General features: G+C 43.4%; 1 protein-coding gene across 1 annotated transcript; it reads left to right on the top strand.

Annotated features, from left to right (window-relative positions):
• Positions 1-1491: 1491 nt before the first annotated feature.
• On the top strand, positions 1492-14534 carry LOC120739478. Its single transcript, XM_040041238.1, has 4 exons — positions 1492-1509; positions 1602-1616; positions 7985-8698; positions 14505-14534. Exons 1-4 carry the CDS (start codon positions 1492-1494, stop codon positions 14532-14534), a joined length of 777 nt encoding a protein of 258 aa, XP_039897172.1.
• The last annotated feature ends 1967 nt before the right edge of the window (positions 14535-16501 follow it).

The following is a 16501-nucleotide window of genomic DNA, read 5'->3' as shown; positions in this document are numbered from 1 at the left end:
ACGTCATTTACCAGGGCTTGGAAAATGGCAGGGGCGTTAGTGAGTCCGAACGGCATTACCAGGTACTCGAAGTGGCCCAGATGGGTGTTGAAGGCCGTCTTCCACTCGTCCCCCTCGCGGATGCGGACCAGGTGATAAGCATTGCGGAGATCAAGTTTGGTGAAATGGGTGGCTCCTTGAAGGAGTTCAAAAGCTGAGGCGAGCAGAGGTAGAGGATATTTGTTTTTGACAGTGATCTTGTTCAGTCAACGATAGTCAATGCAGGGGCGTAGGGACGCATCTTTCTTTTCAACAAAAAAGAAGCCTGCACCCAAGGGAGAGGTGGAGGGACGGATGATGCCTGCTGCCAGGGAGTCGGTAATGTAGCGCTCCATAGACTCGCGCTCAGGTTTCGAGATACTGTAGAGTCGGCTAGTGGGCAAGGGGGCGCCTGGGAGCAATCAATCCCGCAGTCGTACGGACGATGGGGGGGCAGCGATTGGGCCCCGTCTTTGCTAAAGACTCGACCTAGATCATGATATTCGGCTGGCACGGTTGACAAGTCGAGGCGAGTGGGCGGCCCCGCAGGATCGTCTGACATGCAACCCGGCACTGCAGAGCGTAAACACTGCTCATGGCAATGGGTGCTCCACCCTACGATACATCCCTTGGCCCAATCAATCTGTGGATTGTGTCGCTGGAGCCAGGGGAATCCCAAAACTAAGGGTGTGTCAGGTGCCTTGAAGAGAAACAGGAACATCTGTTCAGTGTGATTGCCGGAGAGAGTGAGTGTGATTTCTTGAGTGCGGTGAGTGACAGCGGCTAAAGGCCTGCCATTAAGCGCTGACACCTGGAGCGTTTCAGGGAGAGGAACAACAGGCAAACCCATCTTGTGGGCCAAAGCCTCATCCAAAAAACTTTGTTCAGCTCCCGAGTCTATTAGTGCATCACAAGAATGGGTGCGGGAAAGAAACCGTAATTTAGCGGGGCAGCTGAGGTGGAGGAATGTATTCACCGGCGCACCCGTCAGTATCCCCACCTTTACTGACGGGCTGAGTCTTTTAGCCGTGAGGGACAGGAGTCCGCGAAATGCCCCTTCTTCCCGCACACAAAACACTCACCCACCAGTTGTCTTCTGCTCCGGGTGAATTTAGTCCGTCCCAGCTGCATGGGTTGCTCCTCGTCAGCAGGTGAGTCCGTTCCCTCCTCTCTCCACTCGAGAGAGGGGAGTCCAGTCGGAACTCCTACGCCCCCTACTGACCGTCGCCCATCTCCAGTCCGCCTGCCAAACTCCCGCATATGGTCGTCTAGACTGATACACATGTTAACCAGGGCACTTAACGATTTAGGAAGCTCTTTAGTGGCCAACTCACATTTGACAGTCTCATTTAAGCTGTTTAGGAATGCTCCTCGGAGCGCCTTTTCCTCCCAGCCCGTCTCCTCGGCCAGGATCCAAAAGTCCACGGAGAAGTCTGCCACGCTCCGCCAGCCCTGCTTTAAAGTAAACATGCGATGAGCAGCACTGTCAGGGTTAGAGCCTTTGTCAAACACACACCGAAATTTGCTCAAAAAAATCACTATATGAGATGGAGGGTTGGGCGCTCAGGACTGCTTGAGCCCAGAGTAGTGCTCGTCCGGTCATGAGCTCCACCATGAGGGTGATCTTGGCAATATCAGAGGCATAAGCTCGAGTCTGCTGCCTAAAAATCAGAGAGCATTGAATCAAAAATCCCCGGCTTTTTGTCCAACTCTCCACTGAATTTTTCAGGTACAGGTAACGTGTGTTCTCGCTGAGGCGGAGGCGGAGGCGGAGATGGAGGAAGGGGACAGGCCGCTGCTACATTTAGAAGCTCCACTGGTGGTTGTGGTGGTGTAGTGGGCTCTGGTGGTTGAACGAGTGCTCTAGGTGTAGCAAGCAACATACTGTTGAAATCTCCCAATTCTTTGAATCTTTGGGCTGAAGGAAGGACAGTACTCGGTGTATAAATGCTCAATCAACAATCATTTATTTCCATACAATTCAATACTTATGAGCATTAGAACCATCATGATGGGGAGACCTGCCTGCAGAGGGTCACAGCAAGTCTCAAAATGGTGACGGGTTACACAGCTTTTTATACCCTCTAGTGGCCCCCACCCAGTCGTAAAAGCCTAAACATTCACATTCTTTCTCTCTTTCGGCGCCTAAGTTATGACCTCGGCTCCCTGTCTTTCTGCTCTTCTGAAAGGTGGGGGTCTGGAATGTGGTCTGTTTCTTCTATTATCTGCACAAGGTCCTCTGCACACAACATTCTCTTCATGATTCAGCAGTAAAACATGTCAAGAACCAGTGTAACACATTCAACAGTGTTGAGTAATACAGGTCAATCCAATAGATCTAATGATTTTCACACTCTTTTAAGTCAGAAGTATAATGCAAACTAAAACTACATACTGATCACACTCTATGTTAAAGGGTATAATATGATCTACAACAGTATCATACTTCAACTACTTTGATTACATATATAAGGTAACATATGATAACAGAATAATATCACAATACCTTTCAGTTCAGATACCACCTGTAGTAACGCGGACTGCTCCTCGGCCACATGCTGCAGCATCTTTTCATGCCGCTCCAACTGTTCAGCTTGAAGCGCGATGGGCATGGGCAAATTACAGTGAATATTGTTTGTAATATCCAAAATGAATTAGACTAGGAATCAGGGGAAAGGAGTCCAAGAGTGGGGAAACACCGACAGGAGTAACTGAGCTGACCAAGAGTGGTGGTCTGAGAGATTGCAACAGAGGAGAAATATGTCAGCGTTGAGTTCCAGATAGTTGCAAGGAATTTGTCCAGTAAAAAACTGTGTTAATGACTTACTTGTTCACAGGCAGAGGCACGCAGGGGGACGAGGTGATTTCCGAGGAGGTCCGGGTAGTGGCAATTTTGATCCGGTAGGCTTACTGTGTGAGCAGGGAGGCAGGCAGGCGAGGTGCGTGAATGAATCCAAGTGGAAGCGGAAATGGTAAGGCTGCAACGAAGTCCAGCGACGGGGTGGAGAGCAACTCTAATGGAGGACTGACCATTCCGTGGACCACAATATGGTTAGCAGACATTCTGGCAGAGAGTTGTTGTCAGTGCTGGGCTTAAATACCGCAGCGTAATTAACTCCAGGTGCGGCTCCCAGAAGAGATGAGCCTGGCTCCGTCCCGAAGGGGAGGTGTAACAGGCTAGGTGTATCTCACCCAGACCATGACACAACCGATCCAATGTAATGTAGGATTTGGTTTTGCCTGCAAAGTCCACAGTGACAAGTGATGGGAATAACGTTGTTACTTTTTTCAGTAATTAATAATCTAACGAATTACTATTACAAATTACTGTTTCTATCATTACACCGTTACTAACAAGAAAATGCGGGCGGATGCGTTACTGTTTTTCAGCACAGATGGTTGAAACTGTCTTCAGCTTACCAGGAGCAAGGGCCAGTTACATGACCAATTTAAGATGACATAGCAACAAGATGCTATGTCAACCCAAGATAACCCTGTCTCAATCTTTCGGTTAAAAGTGTGGACTTCAAATTAAATTGTAGCATCCCTCCGACAGAAGACAGAGACAATCGGTATTCCGGTTACTGGCTGTTTATTAAGAACAGTAACCAAGCTAATGTGGGCTGTAGGCAATGCCAAAAAGCAGGTAAAAACACGCTCTCCTGAAAACAAACCCCAACTCAGTCTCTTCCCCAACTCGAGCTCCTTTTTCCCCACACACACCAACAACACTCTCTAACATCCGCCACTGAAACACTCTCCGCCAATCACACACATATTCTCCTCCAGACTCTGTCATTGGTGGCTGATCTGATTGACTGGCCAAATGGCCTCGAGACTACTACACATTCAAGGACACTCAGTAAATCACATTGCTGCCGGTGTGGTGCAACTATGCCATAAGTGAGTGGCAATTCTGAACACAAAACACTGATAACACAATTGTCAAACTAACTTGTAACCCAGTCCGTTGCAGTATATCAGTTTTTAAATTGTGTTGATAGGCCATGTAAGTGCTCGAACGCACTCTGCGCTTGCAAGAAAAACCACCTTTTCCTATTGGTGGAAAAATGTAACATATTGAGCAATCAAATAATGATATGGCAACATGTGGCATTTGGTTCGTCAAGAAGAGGGGGAAGTTTTGGAGTGATGTCAGCGAGAGAGCAAAAGGGGGGAGAGGGAGAAAGAGAGAGAGAGAGACAGAGTTTTGAGATGTGAGAGATTTGTGACTTTTAGCGTGTTTGGAGTGTGTGGTAAGTGTGTTGTGTAGTCCAGTTTTTTTCTTCTTTTTTTGTATGTCAGAACAATGAGGTGACTGCTGAATGTCGCAGTTGCTGCCAAAAACCCACCAAAGGCAAACTGCAGTGTAAAAGCTGTGTCCAGGTGGAAAACAGGACGAGTTATACACCGTTCAGGCCTGCAGGTATCAGGCTTGTGACGTTCTCCTCTGTCTTATAGTGGACAGAAATTATTTTTTGGAGTTGCATAAATAATTTGTGTGGCATCTTATTTGTTGCAGAACACCTGATTGTTTTGTAAATAGTTTGAAATGGTTATTAAAAAAATGCCTTGGCTGCATTTTTAGGTCAAGTTCAAATTTATTTATATAGCACATTTCCAAACAGATGATGCTGCACAAAGTGCTTAATGATATAAAAATGCCATTAAAAAGAGACAATGTAAAACAATAATAACAATATAAAACAATAATAGGACAATAAAAGAATTAAAACAATAACTAAGACTATTAAAATAAGACCAAAATGCTTGGGTCATAGTGTGTTAAAAGCCAGGGAATGAAAATGTGTCTTTAGTAGTGATTTAAATTGATCAAGTGTTTGTGCAGATCTAATATTTAGGGGGAGACTATTCCAAAGTCTGGGACCTGCCACAGAGAAGGCTCTATCACCACGAGATCTGAGACTAATCTGTGGGATGGAAAGCATTAATTTTGAGCTAGACCTCATGGTTTTTCCTGGAGCATAAACAGAAAGGAGCTCAGACAGGTAAGGAGGGGCTTGGGCGTTAAGCGACTTAAAAACAAAAAGTAAAAGTTTAAATTGGATCCTGTAGGAGACAGGAAGCCAGTGTAGAGAAGCTAAAACTCGGGTTATATGCTCTCTCCGTTTGGTACCAGTTAGCAGGCGAGCAGCTGCATTTTGGACCATCTGAAGACGATAAATGGAGGCCTGGTCGAGACCAAAATACAATGAATTGCAGTAGTCCAACCTGCAAGTAAGGAAGAGGTGAATAACATGTTCAGAGACGTTAGCCAGGAGGTATGGCTTTACCTTGGCTAGCTGTCTTAACTTAAAGAAGTAGGACTGGACTACTGCACTCACCTGCTTATTCAATTTAAAAGAACCATCAAGGTAGACACAGAGGTTTTTTACATGTGTTTTACAATAGGAGAAAAAGGGGCCCAGAGTGCTATCGATGTGATTGACAAAGTTGCCGAAAATGACAACTTCAGTTTTTTTTTCATTTAGCTTTAGAAAACATCCACTGTTTGATGTCGTCAAGGCAGCGTAATAAGAGCTGGGGATGGCCTGACCCTGCTTTTAAAGGCAGATAAATCTGCCAATCATCAGCGAAACAGTGGAATGAAATGTTGTACTGCGAGAGGATGGAACCCAATGGCAAAAAGTAGAGGGGGAACAGGGCAGGGCCCAAAATAGAGCCTTGATGTACACCGTTTTTCAGAGGGGCTATTTTGAGTTATGGGGGCCCATACTGACATAAAAAGACCTTCCTGACAAGCAGGACCGAAACCAGTGTAGGTCAGATCCCTTTAGGCCAGCATGAAATTCTAGCCGTGATAACAGGATGCCATGGTCGACCGTGTCAAAAGCTGTTGACAGGTCTGTCAAGAGATGTATTCTAAGACACTTCTTCAGCTGAGAGTCAGAGAGTAGAAACACAGTTTTACTTGCAGCAAGGGCAGTCACAGAGCACTTGCACAAGAGTGAGGGCTCAAGGACTCGCGCTCTGCTACTGCTCTGGTCTTTATTTATATACCAGGGTAATACAACAGTACATACGTTTGTTCATATCACACATCCACACATGTGCAATAACACTAAGTGCAATAATCTTTTCTGGCATCGTTGTATTTTTACTCAGTTGTATATAGCATTCGTATTCTATTTTTATCTTATTGTATATTTTTATTCTATTTTATTCTACTGTATATAGTATATTATTTTATTCTATTCTGTACAGCTGTGTACTGTATTTATTCTTCTTGTATTCTAATTTTTGCGTCATAACTTTTGCACTGTCCACTTCCTGCTGTGACAAAACAAATTTCCCACGTGTGGGACTAATAAAGGTTATCTTATCTTATCTTATCATATCTTATCTTATCTTATCTTATCAGTGGAATGTTGATGCGTGAGCATGTGTGTGTGCGTGTGTGTGCATGTGTGTGTGTGTGTGTGTGTGTGTGTGTGTGTGTGTGTGTGTGTGTGTGTGTGTGTGTGTGTGTGTGTGTGTGTGAGAGAGAGAGAGAGTCTGTGGGAAGCGGCTCCTCTTCCTGATAGGGAGTGAAACTGCTTGTTCAGCTGCTCCTTCTTTGTATGATAAGAGGGAACAGAACAAGTCTTGTAGTGAACAACAGTCTGAGTCATCAAAAGGTCATCATGCAGTATTCTATCATATGCAGACTTATATCATTAAAAGTTTATACTGACTACTAAGTACAATTCTCCATTGACAAGGTCCAACAATAAAAGGGCAGCAGGGCTGCCAGAGTCCAGAGTTAAAAGAATATCATTAAAAATCCTTAAAAGTGCTGTCTCAGTGCTATGTAGTGATTTAAAAAAACTGATTGAAATTTTTCAGAAATCTTGTTAAAATCAAGGTGGGCCTGCAACTGTAAGTAGACCACTTTCTCCAAAACTTTAACAAGAAAAGGAAGCTTTGAGATTGGCCTGTAATTGGACAGAACAGTTGTGTCCAGGTTATGTTTTTTAAGAAGAGGCTGAACTATTGCTTGTTTAAAGCATGATGGGACACAGCCTGTAGCAAGGGACATATTAATTAATCTCAGGCAAGGCAAGGCAAGGCAAGTTTATTTATATAGCACAATTCAACAACAAGGTGATTCAAAGTGCTTTACAGAGACAAGGATAAAAGAGACTCAGGATAAAAGGCCCAACAGTATTAAAAGTGTTTTAAGCAAAACTGGGGAGAGACAATCAGAGGGGCAGTATGATGATCTTAGGTTACAAACTACAGCAGTCAAGTCATTCAGGGAGACATGATCAAACTGCTATGAGACAGCTGAGCACATAGGAGAAAGCAGTGGCGGTCCTAGCCTGTTTGGCGCCCTGAGAGGGAGTACCGGCAATGTAGCATCATGATGCTAACGGAGTCGTGGCTAACACAGCTAACTCCGGATACGAGCGTGACACCACAGGGATTCCAGATGCTGCGAGCGGACAGGACGAGAGAGAGTGGTAAGAGAAAAGGAGGGGGACTGGCAGTGTTTGTGAATGACAGATGGTGTAGCCCTGGGCACATCACTGTGAAAGAACAACTCTGCAGCAGAGACATTGAGCTGTTAGCCGTTAGCATGCGTCCATACTACCTGCCCCGGAAATTCTCGCATGTTATCGCGATAACAGCGTATGTCCCTCCCTCAGCCAACGCAGATGCAGCCTGTGACTCTCTCCACTCTGTGGTCAGCAGACTGCAAACACAATCTCCGAGAGCCCTTCTCATAATGTCAGGGGACTTTAATCATGTCTCACTGAACTCCACACTGCCCACCTTCACCCAGTATGTGACCTGCCCAACCAGAGACAATAAAACACTGGACTTACTGTATGCCAATGCAGAAGAGGCCTACAGTTCATCACCTCTCCCTCCCCTGGGCAGATCTGATCACAACCTGGTGCACCTTGACCCTGTGTATGAGCCCTTAGTGCGCAGGGAGCCACCAGCCACCCGCACAGTACAGAGCTGGTCGGAGGAGAGCGAGGAGGCTCTTAAGGATTGTTTTGAGTCGACTGTGTGGGAGGTGATCTGTGACGACCACGGAGAGGACATCGACAGCCTTACTACATGCATTACTGACTATATTAATTTCTGTGTGGATAACACCGTACCTACCAGGACTGTACGGTGTTTCTCCAACAACAAACCTTGGATTACCCCAGGAATTAAAGCTGTCCTCAAGCAGAAGAGGAGGGCCTTCAAATCCAGAGACAAAGAGGGGTTGAAAAGGGTGCAGAGAGAGCTGAGGGGACTGATAAGGAATGGGAAGGACAGCTATAGGCAGAAGAACCAGCTTCAGCAAAACAACGTTGGTGAAGTCTGGAGAGGCCTCAGAACCATTTCAGGCCACAAACATCAGAACTCTCTGCCTGGGAGGGATGTGAGGTGGGCAAATGAACTAAATCATTTCTTCAACAGATTTGATTCAGCCATGAGGCAGTCTCCAACATCGGCTGCAGACTCACCCACCCCCACTGCTGCTGTTTCACCTCTGACACCTCAGACATCTCACACCTCCTCTATTCACCCGTCTCACTCCTCCCCACCCCTAACAACAGCATCCAATACACATTCAACACAAGGCTCCAGCCTGTCTCTCTCAACCACCCAGGTTATGAGGGAACTGAGGAGGATTAATGGCAGGAAGGCAGCGGGCCCAGATGGCATCAGCTCGAGGGTTGTCAGGTCCTGCGCGGACCAACTGTGTGGGGTGATCGAGCACCTCTTCAACCTGAGCCTGAGGCTGGAAAGAGTCCCACAGCTCTGGAAAACCTCCTGTGTTGTACCAGTGCCAAAGACTTCACGCCCCAAGGACCTCAACAGCTACAGGCCGGTGGCTCTGACATCCCACCTGATGAAGACCCTGGAGCGGTTGGTCCTGGCTCAGCTTCGGCGCCTGGTGAGCTCATCACTGGACCCACTTCAGTTTGCCTACCAACCTGGCATTGGAGTGGATGATGCCACTGCAACCACTGAACATCCAAGGTATGGACATTGAGGCTGTGGACAGCTACAGGTACCTTGGTGTTCATCTGAACAACAAACTGGACTGGACTCATAATTCAGAAGCCCTCTACAGGAAAGGGCAGAGCAGGCTGTAACTGCTGCGGAGACTCAGGTCGTTTGGAGTGGAGGGCCCACTCCTGAAGACCTTCTATGACTCTGTGGTGCCCTCAGCCATCTTCTATGGTGTGGTCTGCTGGGGCGGCAGCATCTCTGCTGGGGACAGGAAGAGACTGAACAGGCTGATCCGAAGGGCCAGCTCTGTTCTAGGATGCCCTCTGGACCCAGTGGAGGTGGTGAGTGACAGGAGAATGGCGGCTAAGCTGTCATCCCTGTTGGACAACATCTCCCACCCCATGCAAGAGACTCTGACAGCACTGAGCAGCTCCTTCAGTGGGAGACTGCGGCACCCACGTTGTGGGACGGAGAGATTTCGCAGGTCTTTCCTCCCCACTGCTGTCAGACTCCACAACAAAGACTTTTGCAGCTGATCAAACCCTCACACGTGCAATAAGACTGCTATATGTGCAATTCTATATGCTATATGTGCAATTCTTGTACAATTCTTCTTCTGACGAAGTTGTACTTTTGTATTTTCTTACTCAGTTGTATATAGCATTTGTATTTCTATTTTATTCTATTGTATATATTATTCTATTCTATTTTATTCTATTGTATATAGTATTTTATTTTATTTCATTGCATTCCAGTGTTTTCTCATTTCTGCTACATAACTTTGCACTTTTGCTGTAACAAAACAAATTTCCCACCTGTGGGACTAATAAAGGTCATCTTATCTTATCTTATCTTATAATATCCTTAGGGATTAATAAAGTATTCTGATTCTGACTGTTTCAGGAAACATGACCTGCCATTATCCTAGACACATCTGCTTACCTGCATCTTTTGCTCATTTCTCCTCCTCTTCTTTTCTCTTTTTTTCTAAACTGAGCACCTGATGGCTTTGAACTTTTCTTGTCCATCTTCCGTTGGTTTTAATTTTGCACTCCAGTATGAACACCCATCCCTCAACCTGAGGATCACCACAACATAACTAGGGATGGGTATCGTTTAGGTTTTATCCGATACCAGTACCAAACCGGTACTTTTGAAACGGTGCCGGTGCTTAAATAGTACTCAAAGAATGGAGAACACAAAATTGGTCCAAAAACCTCTCATGTTCAGCTGTTTTTTTGTAAAAAGATAACAATGTTAGCCTTTTCTGCAGCTATGGGGCATATATGGTATCACTCTTGGCTGGAAGCAGTGCTTAAACAATGGAAAAAACACAAACTTTGTCCAAAAACCTCTCATGTTTAACTGTTTTCCACTTTTTCTTTGGTCATTTTAGCCTTTTTGGCCAGGGTGAAGGGAGTATCTGCCATCAAACAAGAAGACAGCCGCATGTAACTATGACGGTGTTTGCTAGTTCATCTTACATGCTTTAATGTAATAACGTGGTTAGCGTACTCAACATAAATTACACACGAACCACATTAAGCTACTCACCCGAAGAAGAACGGCTGCTGCTGCCATCATCATCCGTCATCATTTCTGCTACACTGGCAGGGCTAGGGGCCAGGACTCTCCTCTTCGGGTTTTTGGGGGATGTTGCTAACGCCGGGTCCGATAACAGGCACCACACCCGCAGTAAATGTGCACGGTGTGAGGTCTCGCAGCAAGCTATCAAATACAGCACATTTCTCGGCTTTTAAAAAAAACGCTATCACACAGTGCACAGTTACTGTTGCACAGTATCACAGTATCAGCTTAAAGCACTTGTTACAGGCTACTGAGTTTGCATGTTTTGCTGTGAAGTACAGCCAGAACTTAGATCGCTTCGCCTTGGGCATTTTTAATCTGTAGCTCTGCTCTAAAAGAACGTACGTACCTGGACCCGCCTACTATCCTCGGAAACGTAAAATGATTGGCTAGAAGTGTATCACAGCTCAGGAAAAAAAGCACCGAAATAAAGCACTGAAATGTGCACTGCTTTTCGGTCTGGTTACTACCGTTTATGTCAGAACTGGTGCCATCATGGCACCGGATACCAGTACCCATCCCTAAACATAACCTAATAGACCTACACCTTAGTTCACAGATTCACTTTGTCTAGGCTTTATTTCTGAGATTTCACACAACCCAGGATTCAAATCATGAATACATAATGGACTTGGATTTACAACATTATGAATGAAATGTGCTTTATTTGGAAGCAGAAGGTCTCCCTCCCCTTTCGACGGGTTATGTGTGAGACTTTAAATCATCAAACTGTAAATTTTAAATTGTTATTGATCCCTTTACCCCTAGTCCTAAAGCGTATATTTATTTTCTTACTCTTCTTTTGTTTATTGTTTGTTTACTTGCACTGCTGTAACTGGAGCCTCGTCGTCTCATCTCTCTATATACTGTACTGTATATAGCGGAAATGACAATAAAGTTTACTTTGACTTCAGCAGCGAGAAGGTGCACCGAGGTCTCTCGCGCTCACTTTCCTTCTATAGAATTTCGAAAAAACATCGGTGCAAATTATAAGTCTGTATCATGATGTCTGGTGTTTTCGTGTTTGTTGTTTTTTTTTATTTTTTTATTTTGTTTTATTTTGCGAGTTGGTTATTAGATGCTGCTCCAGCCAGCCAGAGAATCCCCCGTCGCCCCGCCCTCTCCTCTCTGCGCCGCAAGCAGCAGGCGCACCTTGCAAACGGAGGGTGCCCTTACTCCCAACAAATGGGCGATAGAAAACCGATCGGTGCCTCTGCCATTCCCAATATGCGCTGGCTGCCATGAGGGCAGCATGAGTACGAGCATTTTTTTTTCTTTTGCCGATGCCCGTGATGCCGCCCCCCATCACAATGCCGCCCCGGGCAACTGCCCGTGTCGCCCGTATCTAAAACCGCTACTGGGAGAAAGACTAGGATCTGAGGCAGCAGTCAATGAGACAAGGGCCCTAATGGATAGAATCTTGTAGTTAAAGTAAATAGCTACAAATAAATTTGTTGTTTGCAAAACTCGTGCATAGGTTTTTAAAATTTACAATTTATCTTTGCATTTTAAGTTATGAAAACAATTCCTTAATGTTTGTATTTGTTACAGTAAAAAATAACTTTTCTCCTCAGATTTTATGTTTTTCGTCTGATTTTAGATATGTGTGTTAATTGTGTTAATACAGTATGTTGAAATGGAAAAACAAACAATAAATCAAAACATGTGAGGTTGTGCTGAAAAGAATGACACCAAACAAGGCAAGGTAAATAGGTTTTAAGGTAACGCAATAGTTACTTTTCCTAGTAATTGGTTACTTTTATAATATTGTAACTCAGTTACTAACTTTTTAGAGAAGTAGCTAGTAACTATAACCAATTACTTTTTTAAAGTAACTTGCCTAACACTGACAATGACAATCACAATTACTTTCAGATTGAAGCTCTATGCTCTTGATAAGTACCCAATGTTGCTTCTCTGTGAACTATGTGTGTTTTGATAACTGATAATGAGCATTTCCCAGGGAAATAATTATTAATGTTCCCTATTAGTTTTTCTTAATAAATGCGTACTTGACCCAACCTGCTTTTGCCTCTGATATCCCTGCCAGCTGGATCAAACTGTCATTTCTTTGTGCATACTCAAAAACTGGCTTTTGAGTATGCACAAAGAAATGAACACATAAAGGCTACTAGTGCCTTTAAATGATCTGACAGCTCTTTCTCCATATGTTGGTCAAATACTTGATTGGCAAGTCCAATTATTTTATATCCTTTTAAAGGCTTATTTGTTTTCCATCTATCTTTTTTTTTTTTTTCGCAATTTATCATTTTAATGTCATCCTGAACATGTTCATCTTCCTTGCCACCTGACAAATGGACTTACCCTTCTCCACTTTATTCACTGCTCTGTCCATGTCCTCTAAAAGAGTGGAAGCCTTGCCTGTCCTCCCTATTATAACTCCAGTCTATTTCTACTTTTACATCTGAAATTAAGAATGTTATAGTGATAAACTGTCAAAATACAATCTACAGTTACATTTAAATAATATGTTTTAAATATTCATAAGTTGGGTTGAATTGTGCCACTGGCACAACAGGCTCCTTGGCATAAATCAGCCCAACCCTACCATTTTGAAAAAAAAAGGCATCATCCAGCAGTTTTGAGCTAACATCATGCTAGGTGTATAGACTCATAGTGTAGCTTACCAAAGCACTAAAACATATGTCAAATGTTCAGACAAAACAATCAAAAAACCTTGATCATAGAAATTTTACTATGAAAAGCAAAAAACAGTTTTTGAACTTAAATGTCCTTAATTCTCATGAAATGAGGCTCTCTTCCTTGCAGGATGAGTAAAATGGTTGACTCTTCAAAAATGTGCATTCACATGACCAATTTCCTCTATGGTTCCTTAGAAACAAGGTGTGACACAACTTACCCGCTGGCACAAATCACCCACTTTCCCCTACAACAGCGTTGATTTTAAGTGTTATATATTATGTTTATTGTAAATTTTTAATCACCATTTGATAACGACTTAGCTGTTATAGGGATCCTTTTCTGGAGAAGAAGAGTCATATCCTCCTGAGGCCCAGCCTATTGATTTATGTGCTCTGTAATGTAATGAATTTGTTTTTGGTCTGTATCTTTTGACTTATCATAGCCACCCTACTAATTCTTCATGTGCTAAATCGAGGACATGTTGGCCTTTCCAATATTCTCATGTGGCCCTTTGGTGGCCCCAAAGAGTCAGAAAATCACAAAAAAGTGATTTCTTCAGAACATCGAAGATATCTACCTATTCGGAACCATGATAACAGGGTTCTTGCTGATCGGAGCTGGCTCAGCCCTGGCTTATCGAAGATTAAAACCCCACAAAGCTGGCCGCTATGATTGAAGCTATGGGAAGGGCCGTGAGTGCTCAGACTGTGCTCATTGAACACGATATGGATAGGATCTTGGAGAAGCTCGCGGCTCTTCAACTGGAAATTGATAGATCTGATGACCAGTGATGGACATTAGACCAACTGTAAAATTGGATGCAGTTTGTTTCCACAAACCCAAACAACCACCACCTTCATTCATGCAACTACCCCCCGGCGCCAGCTGGAAAGGCCCCAAGGCTGAGGCTGGCTAGAACAACAAAACTCTCCCTGATAACGGGACTGTGTTTTGACCCTCTGCCCATATCCTTCAAGGCCACCTGCGTCGGCTGGAGGACAGTTGACTTTCGCTAACTGGGTGAAAGGACAATCTCTCTCAAGCTGGACATGGGATACACGCATGTACACTGACATAGACAGAGACTCACCCCCCAACCCCCTTCCAAACGCATTCGATGCTTAACTTCACCCAATGATGCAGACAGCGGCTCTGTGTCCAGCGCTGGACTCCTTCCATACCCCCCCCCGGTAGTGTAGCTGCTGATGTGAGGGTTAAAACCTCTCCCTCAGGAACTACCTCGTCATCGTTGTGCTCTGTTTGTTTGTAACCAGGACCGTGAGGAGAGGAATTCCAAGGGCTAATCACCACCTGGGACGAGGGTCACTGGAGGACACGGTGGTTTATTCTCTACTCGGGCACGGACGAAAAGAAGAGGAGAAACCCACCCACTAACCTTTCATTGTACATGGATCAGCTATTCGTTGTTTTCACCACTTTGGAAATAAAGCACACTGTTTACCTGCAAGGAGCTCCGCTGTCGAGTCCACTCTTTCTCCGCCACCTTGACAGTGTCATTCAAATCTCTTAGTGCTATGAAATATCTGACAGAAGTTAATGCTGTTGTCATTCAGGAGTTTACAGTTTCTAAGTGATTTAAGACCATGAAGATGAGAAAAAAATAGTTCATGTTAATTATTGACAAACATTTTTATTTGAGCATCAAATCAGGTCAATATACAAAACAACTCCCAAATTTCAAACGGAAAAAGATTTTACTGACCAATGATTAAAACATCTGACTTACCACTCAATTTTCAATGGTTTTGAGAGAGTCAAAATTTAGCATTATGAGGACAAGCAAAAGGCATCTGGGAGTGATGAACTTAAGATGAGAAGACATGACTGTATGACATCTGCATGTCATTGGGTTAGAATGAACAATCTGGATAAAATCGGAGAAAAAAGAAAACAAAAAAATGTGTACAAATGACAGAGACTTGAGCTGAAGAACTTCCATTTGATATAACAAAAGGTTCCTGTTTGACAAGTAAGAATGTAGTAAATATAGAGTTGATCCCTTAATAAAAATGATGATGCAGGGTTTACTGTAGACTATAGACCTTCAGGAGTGCTGTATGTCTGAACTCTTAAACCCAGCATGAAAATGATTAAAATAATGTTGATAAAATAAATCTATTACTACATAAAGAATAAACAAAACTGTTTAGTAATTCCCAAGTAAGAGCAGATTTAGGTTTGCGTTTATCAGTAAAAACTGAATGATCACAAGCTTGTCAGAAAGAAATACAAAACTTAAGCTGGTAATAAATAATTAAATGACCAACAATCTTCTTTGCTCTTAACTTGTCTAACTGTAGGTGTGTATCCTTGTTAATAGGGTGCTGGTTGTCACTGTGGTCTCCCCTGACCCAATTTCTCTAAGTGTTCAGAGGTCTTTCCAAGGGGTTGCTGCTCCTGATGGTTCTCGAGGCCAAGGCTGCGTTGGTAAGAGACAGCAGTCATTAAAAAGTCCATAGGACAGATGGTATCTGATTAAACAAGTGTTATCAGATTATAATAATAAAATGCAAAGATTGGTGACAGGACTTGGAACCATAAGGCAGATGAAAAAAAACAAACCCCCCCCCCCAAAAAACCACGCTCTGCCTATGAACACTCTTTACCTCTCTTCCTCCTTCCATCTCCTCATCTCATCTATCACTCACCACTTGCTGTCCACCTGAGAACAAGGCACTATGTGGTATTGCATTAATCTACTATTTAATTATCCACACTTAACAACTGTTGCACCTAATTAAAAAAAAACTATACACATAAAACACACACACACACACACACACACACACACACACACACATATACAGTGACATTTTATACCTTCTCCAGAATACTGTATAAACTATTTCCACAAGTTTGCATCATGATGCTGATCTACAATATATCCCTTATTATTTATTCTTAGTTATATAATAATAAAATAATAAGAATAAAAAATAAAGTAATAAATATCAAATTATGTATTTATGATGATTCAGTTTGTTTGACTATCAACTCTTTGCAAGGTTGAAAAACTTATTAAATGTGTAAACTGTAGAGATACATTAATTTTGCTGCTGTAAATGCAGCATTTTATCACATTTGAAATATAAATCTAATATAATGTCTGTGAAGGTTCTCAGTCATCCAGGTCATTGTAGTCTAAGGAGCTTGGAAAGAAAAGCGTCTGGACTTCTTTAAGTTGCTTGAAGACATTTCACCTCTCATCCGAGAAGCTTCTTCAGCTAGAACCTTAGACAATCTAAAATAA

This window comes from Simochromis diagramma, unplaced genomic scaffold (genome assembly GCF_900408965.1).
Source record: "Simochromis diagramma unplaced genomic scaffold, fSimDia1.1 OVJJ01000536.1, whole genome shotgun sequence".
In the NCBI taxonomy this organism is placed as follows: Eukaryota; Metazoa; Chordata; class Actinopteri; order Cichliformes; family Cichlidae; genus Simochromis; species Simochromis diagramma.
This window is presented reverse-complemented; position numbering and strand designations above follow the sequence as displayed.

What these genes read in the sequence shown, in the direction of transcription:
- LOC120739478 (XM_040041238.1), top strand. An exon ending in CAGATGGCATCAGCTCGAGG is followed by an intron (nt 8,699 to 14,504) that starts GTTGTCAGGTCC and finishes GTTTGTAACCAG; the next exon opens with GACCGTGAGGAGAGGAATTC.